The sequence below is a fragment of the Morchella importuna genome (assembly GCF_003444635.1).
Source record: "Morchella importuna strain M04M26 chromosome Unknown Morimp01GS012, whole genome shotgun sequence".
Classification (NCBI taxonomy): Eukaryota; Fungi; Ascomycota; class Pezizomycetes; order Pezizales; family Morchellaceae; genus Morchella; species Morchella importuna.
The window spans coordinates 91,116-103,788 of NW_025763409.1; the positions used below are offsets into that span (position 1 = coordinate 91,116).

Below are 12,673 nucleotides of genomic sequence, written 5' to 3' on the forward strand. Positions count from 1 at the left end.
TTCTATTGCGGAGGAGTCGGACATATGGTTAGGGATTGTCCCCAAGCAAGGACAACTGGAAATCAACCAAGGAGACCGGTGATGAGGGGAGCGGCGTTGAGGGTGGAGGAAATTGACGGAAGCGATAACGAGTCGGCAAAAGATTTGTCCCTGCACTAAGTGGCTTAGCCCAGGGACCATTTAAGGATTTTTCTGGGATGCATATTTCTGGGTTTTCGGTATCTGAGGAGGAAATGGATGGGAACCAATTTGTAGTAACTTGTTCAATTTCACAGAATAAAAATACTTTCGTACCCACCTACGCCCTTATTGATACCGGAGCCTCAGGATATGCTTTCATCGATGAATCTTTTGCACGCCACAACAATATTACCATGACCTCACTCAAAATCCCACGACATGTAGACGTTATAGACGGCAGACCTATCAAGTCAGGAAAGATTACTCATATTGTTGATGTCTCGTTAGACATTCATGGCCATCGAGAGACTGCGTCATGTTTTGTGACAAAGTTGGGACACTATCCGATTGTGATGGGGATACCTTGGATGCGACGCCATGATGTTACGATTCGACCAAAAGAAAATTTGCTTATCTTCAACTCTCAAAGCTGCCGTCAATATTGCTCGCTTAGTGGAACTACAATTACGGTTCATGGTATATCAATCCCCCTACCGGAAACTCATACCATTACCGTCGCAGCGACCGAGAAACCTACTATCGATATTAACAAACTAATACCGAAGGAGTTCCACCGCTATATCCATATGTTTGAAGAATATGATGCTTCCGCGCTTCCACCACATCGACCGTTCCATGATATGAAGATAGTATTAGAAGAAGGCAAACAACCACCATGGGGACCAATATATGCTTTATCCCAAACGGAGTTGAAGGCACTTTGGGACTATCTTCAAGAGAACCTACCCAAGGGGATTATCCGTCATAGTGAATCACCAGCGGGGGCATCTATCCTATTCGTCAAGAAAGCCGATGGAATTCTTCGTTTATGTGTCGACTATCGGGGCCTCAATGCAATTACGATTAAGAATCGTTATCCATTACCGTTATTGAAGGAAACTTTGGCCAAATTGTCAAGAGCAAAATACTACACCAAGTTAGATTTACGTTGGGGGTACAATCAAATCAGAATAGCGGAAGGAGACGAATGGAAAACGGCATTCCGGACTCGGTACGGACATTTTGAATATACGGTGATGCCCTTTGGATTAGCGAATGCTCCTGCTACGTTCCAACATTGGATCAATGATATCCTACGTCCCTATTTGGATCAATTCGTGACAGCTTATTTGGATGATATTCTTATCTATTCCGAGTCTCTTATAGAACATAAGGATCATATTCGAAAAGTTCTAAAAGTACTTGATGAAAATTATGTTCATCTCAAACCCGAAAAATGCGAATTCATGGTTCAAGAAACAAAATACCTGGGCCTGATCCTCACTCCGAATGGTAATCGAATGGATCCGAAGAAAGTTATTGATGTTTTAGAATGGTCCACACCGATGAATCTCCATGATGTGCAAGTATTTTTGGGATTTGCAAACTTTTATCGACGGTTCATCTTAGGATATTCAAAGATTGTTGCCCCACTTACAGCCCTAACAAAGAAAAATGTTAAATTCGAATGGACGGACGAAAGGGAGGAAGCATTTCAAACCTTAAAGAAGATGTTCACAACAGCACCTATACTAGTTCATTTCGACCCGGATCGAAAGATTGTGGTGGAAACCGATGCATCTGATTATGTCTCAGCAGGTATCCTTTCACAACGCGATGATGAAGGAGTTTTACATCCAGTCGCTTTCTTTTCAAAGAAACATTCCCCTGCGGAATGCAACTATGAAATTTATGACAAGGAACTTCTAGCAATCGTACGATGTTTTGAAGAGTGGCGACATCATTTGGAAGGAGCACAATTCCCTATTGAAGTTTTCAGCGACCATCGAAATCTAGAGTATTTTATGACAACAAAATTGCTAAACCGCCGACAAGCTCGTTGGTCTGAATTCCTTTCGCGTTTCGATTTTGTTATACAATTCCGACCAGGAAAACAAGGAGCGAAACCAGATGCATTGACCAGAAGATCAGGTGATCTACCTAAAGAGGGGGATGAACGGCTGACGCACCAGAGCCAAGTGGTTCTGAAGCGGAAAAATTTGGATACAAAGCTAAGTTTGTTCACGGGTTCTTTATCAAATGAATCCGCTGAAGGAATGTCTACTGTGGAGGAGTTATTTTCAAAAGCTTACCAAGTCGATAGTTTTCCAAACGAAATCCTCGCTATGCTCCGGAACGACGTTCGCCAGTCAAATAAAATTTCACTTGCCGAATGTACTGAAGACAATAACGGCCGGTTACTTTATCGAGACGCACTCTACGTACCAAAGGATAATGACCTCCGGCTGAGACTCCTGAAAGAACATCATGACAAACCATCGGCAGGCCATCCGGGTAGAGCAAAGACCTTGGAACTCTTAAGTCGGGAATATTATTGGCCACAAATGCGAAAAGATGTCGATCGATATGTTAGGAATTGCAATATGTGTGTCCGTAGCAAGGCACCACGTAATGCGCCTTATGGGGTACTTCGTCCCATGCCAATACCCGATGGACCATGGACGGATGTCTCGATGGATTTTGTTACCGACCTTCCAGAGAGTGATGGTTACTGTAACAGAGCCACAGTAGGGCTGTTACAAAAGTAACTGTTCTACCAGTCAAGCCATACGACCCTAGGGTAATCACCACTTGTTCTTCATCGATGGGTGAAGATAAGGGCAGATGACCCCTACCTCTATTGGTATGAAGGGTAGGGATCCTGGCGAGCAAGAAGTCTTATAAGTCAAGCTAGGCGACTGGACCAAAACTAGAGCAGAAGGACGAGCATGCCAAATACGGAAGGGTAACCCCAAACATAAGTTACCCTACCTTGGAAGTCAACCTTTGAGGTGCAATAACTTAGCAACCGATGCTCGGAAAATATGCTTTACCACGTCAGGAAGGATCCTGACGATGCTCCGGTCCATTTGGGGTGGTTGAATGAACGGATTGCGGAGTTGAGGAAACACTGCAAAATAAACACGTTTTAGACCCCAAAAATAACCCCCGGAGCGTCGAACCGCCGGAACCCTCCTGTTTCAGCCCGGAGCACCTTTGAGGGGGAGTAGGAGTACGACCCAAGCTACTAAAAGCAAACCTCGCTTTACAAAAACACCAAATCTGTTCTAAAACAAATTGAATAAGCAATTGCTATCTGGTCGGTTGTTTCCGCTAGTTCTTAGGATCCCGACCAGCTCTTGGCAGAGATTGCGTGATTTGACTCGGGCGGAAGTTCGTCCGAGGGGTGGCAGCAACTCCTCTCGCCCCTCATAGAAAAAAGTCGCGGTGTCCCCGGACTAGGGGGAAAAACGAAGGGTCTAGGGAGAAAAAAAAGCGGAACTTCGATAAAAGTACTCGGTTGCCCCCCAGTTTGAACTCGGGGAGGGATGGAATCTTTACTAGCGAGGAGACCCCTTAAAGTTATTAAGTTTTTAGACTACAAATACGATCAAACAAATAAACTCCATCTTTCGATCGAACGAGCCCAATGAATCCATCGTTGCCCGTTTACCCTTTCTATGTCAGATCGAAGTCACGGTCGTGTATCATCCTAGCACCCCCGTTACAGTTACAATGCGATTCTAGTTGTTGTTGATAGATTAACCAAAATGCGACATCTAATACCAACGACTAAAGAGGTGGACTCGAAGGAAGTAGCAAGGCTATATCTCGATAATGTTTGGAAGCTACATGGACTACCTGATATGGTGGTGTCCGATAGAGGAACACAATTTGTTGCGGAATTTTGGAAGTCGCTTTGCAAACGCCTGGAAATATCTCCACGTTTCTCCACCGCATTCCACCCCCAAACTGATGGACAAACTGAAAGGATCAATGTGTAACGGGGGTGCCTTGAAAGGGCGCGACCGTGACTTCGATCAGGTAGATAGGCAGAAAGGAATTCGACAAGCTATCCTTTCGGCTCGTTCGATGGAAAGATAGAGTTTCATTTGTTTGATCGTTATTTGTAGTCTAGAAACTTAATAACTTTAAGGGGGCTCCTCGCTGGTAAAGACTCGCTGATCCCCCCGAAGCCAAGCTGGGGCAACCGAGTTCCTTTATGGAAGTTCGGCGCCCCTTCCTTCATTACCTCTTTCCTTTTTTCACTGGCCGTCCGCCTTTCAAATAATCTGGGGGCACCACCTATTTTCTATCAGGGGGGAGGAGAAGAGTTGCTACCACACCGCGGACGAATTTTCGTCCGAGTCAAATCTCGCAATCCTTGCCAAGAAAGGGTCGGGATCCTAGGAACTAGAGGAAACAGCCGACCAGACAGCAATTGCTTATTCAGAGTATTTAGAATAGATTTGGGTGTTTTTAAAGCAAAGGTTTGCTTTGGTAGTTTGGGTCGCACTCTTACCCCCCCCAAAGATGCACCGGGCTGAAACAGGAGGGTTCTGGCGGTTCGACGCTCCGGGGGTTATTTTTGGGGGTCTAAAACGTGTTTATTTTGCAGTGTTTCCTCAACTCCGCAATGCGTTCATTCAACCACCCCAAATGGACCGGAGCATCGCCAGGATCCTTTCTGACGTGGTAAAGCATATTTTCCGGGCATCGGCTGCAAAGTTATTGCGCCTCAAAGGTTGAATGCCAAGGTAGGGTAATTTATGTTTGGGGTTACCCTTCCTTATTTGGTCTGCTCGTCCTGCTGCTCTAGTTTTGGTCCAGTCGTCTAGCTTGACTTGTAAGACTTCTTGCTCGCCAGGATCTCTACCCTCTATACCAATAGAGGTAGGGGCGCATCTGCCCTTCTCTTCACCCATCGATGAAGAACCAGCTGCGGTTAACCTAGGGCCGTATGGCTTGACTGGTAGAACAGGTATTTTTGTAACAGCCCTACTGTGGCCCTGTTACACAATGCCATAATGGAACAATACCTCCGAAGCTATGTCTCCTATCAGCAAGATGATTGGGCCCGGCTGTTGGCAATGGCTGAGTTCGCAACAAATAACCATATTTCGGAAACAACAAAAGTCTCTCCCTTCTATGCCAACTCGGGAAGAAATCCCAGAATGACTTTTGGTCCCTTGGAACACGGTAAAACGACAGCGGAAGATCAAGCCAACAGCATTGCAAAGGAGATGAAGGACATGGTGGAGTTTCTGAAGAGCGAAATGTTTCGGGCGCAAAGGATACAAGAGGAGTCGGTTAACCTAAATCGTTCTCCTGCCCCTCGTTATCATATAGGAGATAAAGTTTTCTTGTCGACCCGCCATATTCTAACAAAGCGACCCTCCAAGAAGTTTGATTGGAAACGGATTGGTCCTTACAGCATCAAACGAATCGTCAACCCCTATGCTTATGAGCTAGAACTTCCCCGCTCCATGAAGATCCATCCAGTATTCCACGTTTCATTGTTATCACCTGAAGCGGATAACCCATTACCTGGACAACAACAGTCACCACCACCTCCAGTCGAGATCGAAGGGGAGGAAGAATGGGAAGTCGAGGATATTGTGGACTCTAGGAAACGAAGGGGTGGCTTTGAGTACCTGGTACGATACACTGGATACGATGATGCCTCTTGGCAACCGCTATCGGACCTTGAGCATTCACCTGATATTGTTCGACGGTTCCATGAACGTTATCCACAGAAACCTAAGCCTACCAGGAGGTAGGCCTTAGAGGGGGGCGTAGTCTGTAACGGCAATATTATATTTCGGCTAAGGTGATGGATTGGGTTGTGAAGAGAAGGAATCGCGCAGTTGGACTATGATTTGTAATGGGTTTTCTGTTATGTTCTTTCGGTTTCCGTTACGCAAGATGTTAGTCATCAACGGACTAGGAGTTGGATATATAAGGGGGTGTTGTCTCGTACCTTTTCATGTTTTCCTTCCTTTCCTTTTCTCTTCACGGAACTTCTTGTACTTATTCCACGAATACTACTTTGTTCTACACCTCGTCATAGGGCTTAACTAGTTAGTCATACTAGGCAAAGCCACTTCATAGTCCACAGTCTCGAATACCTATTGCTACGTCCTCCACTCGGTTGTATTCCTTGGCATCATAGTCCCTACGTCCATAGACCCCCGTTACAGTATACTTGAAATCAAAAATTAAAAGGTTATTTTTGTTAATTTTTCATTACTAGTAGATCCTTCTACATTAATATAAACTTTTGAGTATACCCTTCCTGGGGCTATATTCTCATACAGAATTGCACTAAAATATAATATATGATGGATTATCCTCTCCGGCCGAAGGCCGGCAACGACTTGTAGAACGTTAATCATATCATTCTTTTCATCTGAGCTCATGCTCAATGTTCCCCGTGCACTGGCACTGTCACAAGCATACTCCTAGCCACCCCGACCACCCAGGCACCAGAAAGCTCACCACGAACGTACGCGTTATCACGGCAGGTGCCAATGATTCCCCATTCACCTTAGCCCACCTCACAATATCCACCCACAACATCTACCCATATAGAATATCTACACGTCCATATGTGACCCCCAACACCGGCATCTTCCACCCCCCCCCCCCCCCCCCCCCCGAGCCTCGCTCCCTCGGAACCCGTACCTCCACCCCAACCCCCACCATCCCGGCCCCCGAATGCCCCCCGGCCCCCGAAACCCCTCGGCCTCCGAATCCCCACCGAGTGACACCCGATGACGCTCTTTGCCAACAACACCACCACCACTTCCCCCTTAAAATACCTCAAACCCCCCAATCACTACAAACACATATAGGCATACGTACCCCAACGCCCTCTCTTTCCCCCCTCTCCCCCCTCCTCCTCCTCCACCATCCACGTAACTGAACTGCCTAACATGTAGTTAGCACAGTGTATCATTGCAGCACCAAAGCCCGTGCGCGGGTCTTCCTGCACAGCCAGAACAGCCCGTGCACAACAACACGATACGGGCGATACGATACGGGCGCAGCAGCATCCGTATCCGCTCTTGCGGTGACGGGTTCCACGCGTTCCGGCTGCGAAGGCAGGCTAGAGTATAAGAACACCCCGCGAAGGCACTTTCCGCGTGTTTGGGAGATGATACACTTATCTGCTGTCTACTCTACTCTACACATTCGAGAGTACGTACACCTGTCTAGCTCTGTCTAACTCTCCGCTCTACTCTGCTTTAGTTCTATTCTCAGTCTTACAACAAGTCCTGCGGGTTTGCTTTTTTGTCTATCAACGATCATCGTCCGATCTACCTAGGTCAATAATTACATCCACAAAATACACCCATATCTACAAAGTCTACATTCCAGAATCGAAACGAAGCGAAACAGGAGAAACAAGGTCCACCCGCCACTCTCAAAACCTCAAGGCTCATTAAAAAGATGTCGTAACTATCGCTATGCATATCGCCAACGCTTAACATCATAAAAAGAGAAAGGATAAAATACAACAATGCTTGAAAAAAAATCAAATCATAACCCAGGATGCCTAATCCCTCTTCCCCGACCCTCTTCCAATCTCCTCCGCCTTCAAATCCTTCCACCTGATCCTATACCTCGACCCTCGCCAATTAATCTCTCCCGGCCACATCCCCCACATCCACACCCCAAACGCGCACGCCTCCCTTCCCACCCACTGCGCCAACCACGGCCCAAACCCGCGCTTCGCCTCCGGCCCCGCCGCGACAAACAGCGGTGTGCTCTTCCCCACCTCAACCCCGCGGTACGAGTGCAGGAACATAAACAGCTCATAATCGACCGCCGCCCACGCCGTCACGCTCGCCAGCCAGAATAGCCCAAACGATACCCACGTCGACGGCTCATAGATGACGCGCCCGAGCAGGGACAGACAGCACTCCGGGAACAGCGTGGTCACGGCGAACGCGCCGATGAGCGAACACAGGAAGCTCTCGGTGCCAGGCTCGACGAGCGCTGCTGCGAGAAGGGTGTATTTCCGCACGCGCAACCAGCGAACGCGGCGCGCGAGGTAGTCTGTTACTCTCATCCCACCCATGGGCTGGAAAACCAGGTCCTCGCCCAGCCCGTGCTTGCTCCATGCGCGCGTGCCGGCCTTCTCCTCCTCGAGCTTTGTCAGCCAGAGGCGCTCGGAGAGGAGATGGTCCTCGCAGATGTGGTCGGCGAAGGCGAGGATTCCCTCCTTTTCGGGGTGTTCGGGATTACGGGTGGCCTCGTTGAGATGCGAGCGGCGGAAGAGGTTCGATTTACCAACGACACATGAGGCGACCGCGACAGTGTTGATAGCCACATACATCTTACAGTGTGAGCTAGACAAGAAGTTCTCCTCGAGCCTGCCCCCGCCAGTGCGCCATATCCGTGACCAGAAGGGTACCGCAGCCGCGACCGGCTGCGCCGGCAGAAGCGGGTGCTCCTCGGAGTTCTTTATCGCGACCGCCTCCAGTGACGCAAGCTGGTCCGCCTGGGCGGTCACATCGATACCGACCGGCAGATGGTGCACCAATTTATATCCCTTGCCCCCCCTGTCGGTGCCCTCCAGCATGCGGACGCTCCGCGCGAGGATGCCCGGCGTGACCCAGACGTTGCTGTCGAGGATCCACAGGATGTCGCCCTTGGCCTCCCTGTAGCCGCGGCTCATGTTGCGGATTTTTGGGTTCGGGCCCACGTCCTCCTCGCCGATAATCAGCCGGATGTCAACGTCCGGGAACGTTTCGATGATCTCGTTGATCACGGGGACGGCCGGGTCGTGCGGGGACGCGATGCATACGATGAGCTCATATTTGGACTTTGGGTAGTCGAGGAGGCAGGTGGACGACAGACAGGTGTGTAGGAAGCCATCGAGGCCTTTAACAGGACGGAGTATAGAGACGAAAGGGAGAGCGTCCGCTTCTTTGGCGAGGAGGGGGGGCCGTTGGGCGTGGGGCTTGCGGTATTTCCGTCGTCTGTTATTGTGGTGGGTGTTAGAAAAATTAAAAAGACTTGGTAGATTTCATGTATATGAATGTGTATGTAGAGAGTTTCTTGGGGGCATTTGATATAAACAAAAGTCACGTTATCCAGCTGGTGGGCTGCTGGGCACGATGAACTGCTGGGTTGGCTGGGGTTGGGTTGAGGATAAAGGAAAGAAAGATCAAGGAAACAAACATTTGAATATAGCCGAGCGAGCCCACAATCCACACAAAGATGAACCAGACAAGTGCCACCCACGCAGCCGTTGACTTTGCAAGCGACAACTCGCCGACGGTGCCAGGAACACCGTCGTCGTTAAGCCTCCCACCCACTGGGGGAATGACAGCTCGGGGGGAGATCATGCGCGATGACGGTGCTGTGGGGACTGCTGTTATGTGGATGTGATGATGGTGTACTGGATAGAATCTCGGAACGAATAATTGAAGAAACAAAGTCGCCAGGCCGGGCGAGAAAGAATAAGAAGGGACTTGAGGAGAAAGAAAAAAAGCTGACTATGTAGATTTATAATCGATGATGCGTGTAAATGACTCTCCGGCGAGTGATTAGTTGTTTGCTGCTTTTACCGGGGGTGTTCCCTTTTCTTGTTCCTTTCGTAATTCCGTTCCCCTTCACAAAACCTCGTCCTGGGTATGTACTTTAGTTAGCTGCTACTCAGGTTGGATGATCGATTGTTGGGATGAGGATGCTACTGGGTTGTAACAAAAAAAAACATAGATACAAAATGAATAGGAGGCAGGGGCCCGCTCGCTCGCTCTGCCAATTTTGATCATGGAAACCTTTCTTTTTGAGCCTCCTCCCACCACCTCCGTCGACGTATCCAGAGGGGGGTAGGTGCCGATTTCCGAATGAGGATCTTGTCGCCGATGCTTTGTTGAAAATTTGAATCAGTGCGCCATTCCTTTTCTCTCTTTGATGAAGGCGGGAAATATTGGAGTATGTAGACCAATAATCTGGCCCATGGTGAAAGCTTATTTGTGCCCAGATCAGTGGGCTTGTGTGTACAATAGGAGATATATATATGCTTTCTCTCCTGTAGGTACGGAATAATGGGAATTCAGGTCATACTGCCTGGACTCGTAGGGAGAAGGTTACAATGGTAACCACATACCGCCGGATCACTGCATATGTGTCCTGCCAGGCGACGCCAACTGATTGGGGGCAGCACTGATTATCACTCGACGAGTTGTAAGGGGCACACAAGATGTAGCTTTTACCGCAAGTGTTGATATCATTTCTGGGCTTCGGCCATACCATTCTCAAATGAGACTCGCCTGTGTTTAGGCGCCACATGTGTATCCCAATTGAGACCAGTTCAATGAAAAATTTCAGTAGATCGTCTTCAAACAATTGCGGGAAGAACCTCTCTAATTAAAAGTGCACTGTACCTACTCCTACTGCTCGAGCTCTGGAGATGAGCTTCGGAGCCACATATATATAGGGGCTTTTTCGTCCTAATCCAACCACATATTTTGTAGGTACTGATGGATTAGGTATTCGTGTTACACTAACAATTGGATTATGAGTAAGAGTAAAGTCTTTGATGATTATCTTCTGCAGTGACGAATACGCCCAGTCATAGATTAAAAGCTATAAACAATCATTAAGCAGATCTACTTAGGCGTTCAGCAAAAGGTCGTGGTAGTTTTTCACGACCTTCGTCTGCGGAGTAGAATGCTCATCATAATCAGGGATCTTAATAGTTCAAGTAACAACGATCACAGTAGAAGGCCATCGGAATGTACAGAGGGTCTAGGGTCCTTAAGTTCCCAGTCTCTGTCGATCGTCAAACGTATACATGTCAGCAAAGAATTGTTGGTATGTGATGAGCGCGTATGGAGAGGATAAATCGTGGCTTCTCTTCTATACGTCATTGACATTTAGCGAATTCCAGCGAAATATCCCGGCTAGTTTGATCTAGCAACCAAATATTTGCTAGACCGCCAATCAGCCCGGAAATACAGTCGTAGATGCGTTTTGAAAAGGTATTTTTGGTGAACGAGGCTTCAGCGTTGAAGAATCCTAAAGGGCACAAATTGGCTTGGAGAAGTCCTCATAGATAGACCACCACGGGGCCCAGCTCATCGGTCCTATTCGCATAGAAAATATAAGTAGTAGTAGTAGTAGGACGCATAGAGGAAAAAGTTCTTTACGGTACAATAGCTCGTAGTACTAGTAAGGGTCTTTTGAATTCCGGTTGTAATCATTCCTTGGCAATGGTCATCATCCATATCAGGAAACACTAAATTTAAAAACAACGACACTGCCTCCTCCTCCTCGAGTGATGGCCCATGAACGTTACTCCAAAAGAAAGAAGAAAATATCCCGTAATTCTGGAAAGATCTAACGGGAAGATCTAATTGGACGATGTTGGGGGAAGTAGGATAAAGATTAAGATCCGTGGAAAAATTTAGGCCTCGAGACCTGGAATTCTACCTCGGGCCACAGCCGCAAAATTTCTTGGGAGCTCGATGTGGTTTTGTACTAACCCCGCTGAGTTCTGTCGATAAGGGATTTCACGAATTCTTTATACCTTCTCCCCTGGATATAGTCATCTAGGATGTTTCTTTGGTACTTTGGTGAGTGGCCAATCCAGTTCAATCCTATCGGCGCTGGCCCCGCTACCCCTCACAGGCTGTTGCAAATTCATTCTAAGAGGCAATTTATAAGCGTTATACAGTCAACTAATGAACCGTGTCTTTTCTTTGTTAGCTGACTATGCAGGACTTGAAGTCCTTGCTTCTATTGGAAAGACAAGAACTCACTGTATGGTCTTGATCGGGCGATGACGGTAGCCTCAGACTTGCTTACCGTAGTAGAGCAAGGCCCTATTATTAAAAAATAGAAGTTGTGGTAGTTGTTGTGGCTAAGTTTCTAGGCTCTCCGTATCCTTATCCGCGGTCCACTCAATTAGGAAAAGCTAAGTATTAAAAAAGCCTTTATGCATGCTGCAAAGGACCAAATACGAAGGTGAGATGTATGCTCGATTGTCGATCATAGTCGAAAGCGATAGCAAATATATACCTATTGGTCTTTGCAAAGCTGTAAGTGCGTCTGGGTATGCTTATCCAGCATAAGCTCACGGGTTCCCATTGCCGTTACTGAGTGGTCTTAATTGCTTCTTCCAAGGTGCATAAATCACTGGGTGTGATTTGCTTAGGAACAATAACGGTTATCAATCGTGTCATCACGACATGAATTCGAGTGTCTGCTGTTTCACAAGTAAGCAGCCCAGTGCGGTTTGCGCTATGTAAGACCACGCCATTATAGTTGAGTGGCGTTTCGCCCTGGGCTAGTCCTGAGATCCGACAAGAACGGCATTTTAGGCCTGTTCTTCATTGTAGGCCGGTTCTTCAAGGTTGGCGGGTTGCCTAGGGCATGAGTGCACGATAAAATGGAGAGTAGGTACTTGTAAGTACTTAGGAGGAGTGGTAGGATTAGAGCATGACAGATACACCTTATTTGTGTGGCTGAGCAAACCTTATTTTTGGGAAAATGTATACTTTGTTCTGGGGTCTGGAATGCCTACCAGAAACACACGTGGGGAGTACATATGCCATGCAAGTGGATTACTACTCCGTCCACTCATTTGTAAGTAGAGTAGGTACCTGATACATGTACTCGTTTATCATTGACCCAACGATCGAGATTTGGTACGTCAGGTTCATGTAGGGCTGAATTGGCGAGAATCTTATAACAA

General features: G+C 47.6%; 2 protein-coding genes across 2 annotated transcripts; one reads left to right on the forward strand and one right to left on the reverse strand.

Moving 5' to 3' along the window:
• Positions 1-4,988: 4,988 nt before the first annotated feature.
• On the forward strand, positions 4,989-5,741 carry LAJ45_04710 (uncharacterized protein; the record flags this gene model as incomplete). Its single annotated transcript, XM_046114287.1, has 1 exon — positions 4,989-5,741. The coding sequence occupies one exon, from the start codon at positions 4,989-4,991 to the stop codon at positions 5,739-5,741; it is 753 nt and encodes a 250-aa protein (XP_045972313.1).
• A 1,778-nt stretch (positions 5,742-7,519) lies between these two features.
• LAJ45_04711 (uncharacterized protein) lies at positions 7,520-9,317 on the reverse strand (the record flags this gene model as incomplete). The annotated part of the gene is made up of 2 exons (XM_046114288.1): positions 7,520-8,948; positions 9,151-9,317. 2 exons carry the CDS (start codon positions 9,315-9,317, stop codon positions 7,520-7,522), a joined length of 1,596 nt encoding a protein of 531 aa, XP_045972314.1.
• Between the last annotated feature and the right edge of the window lie 3,356 nt (positions 9,318-12,673).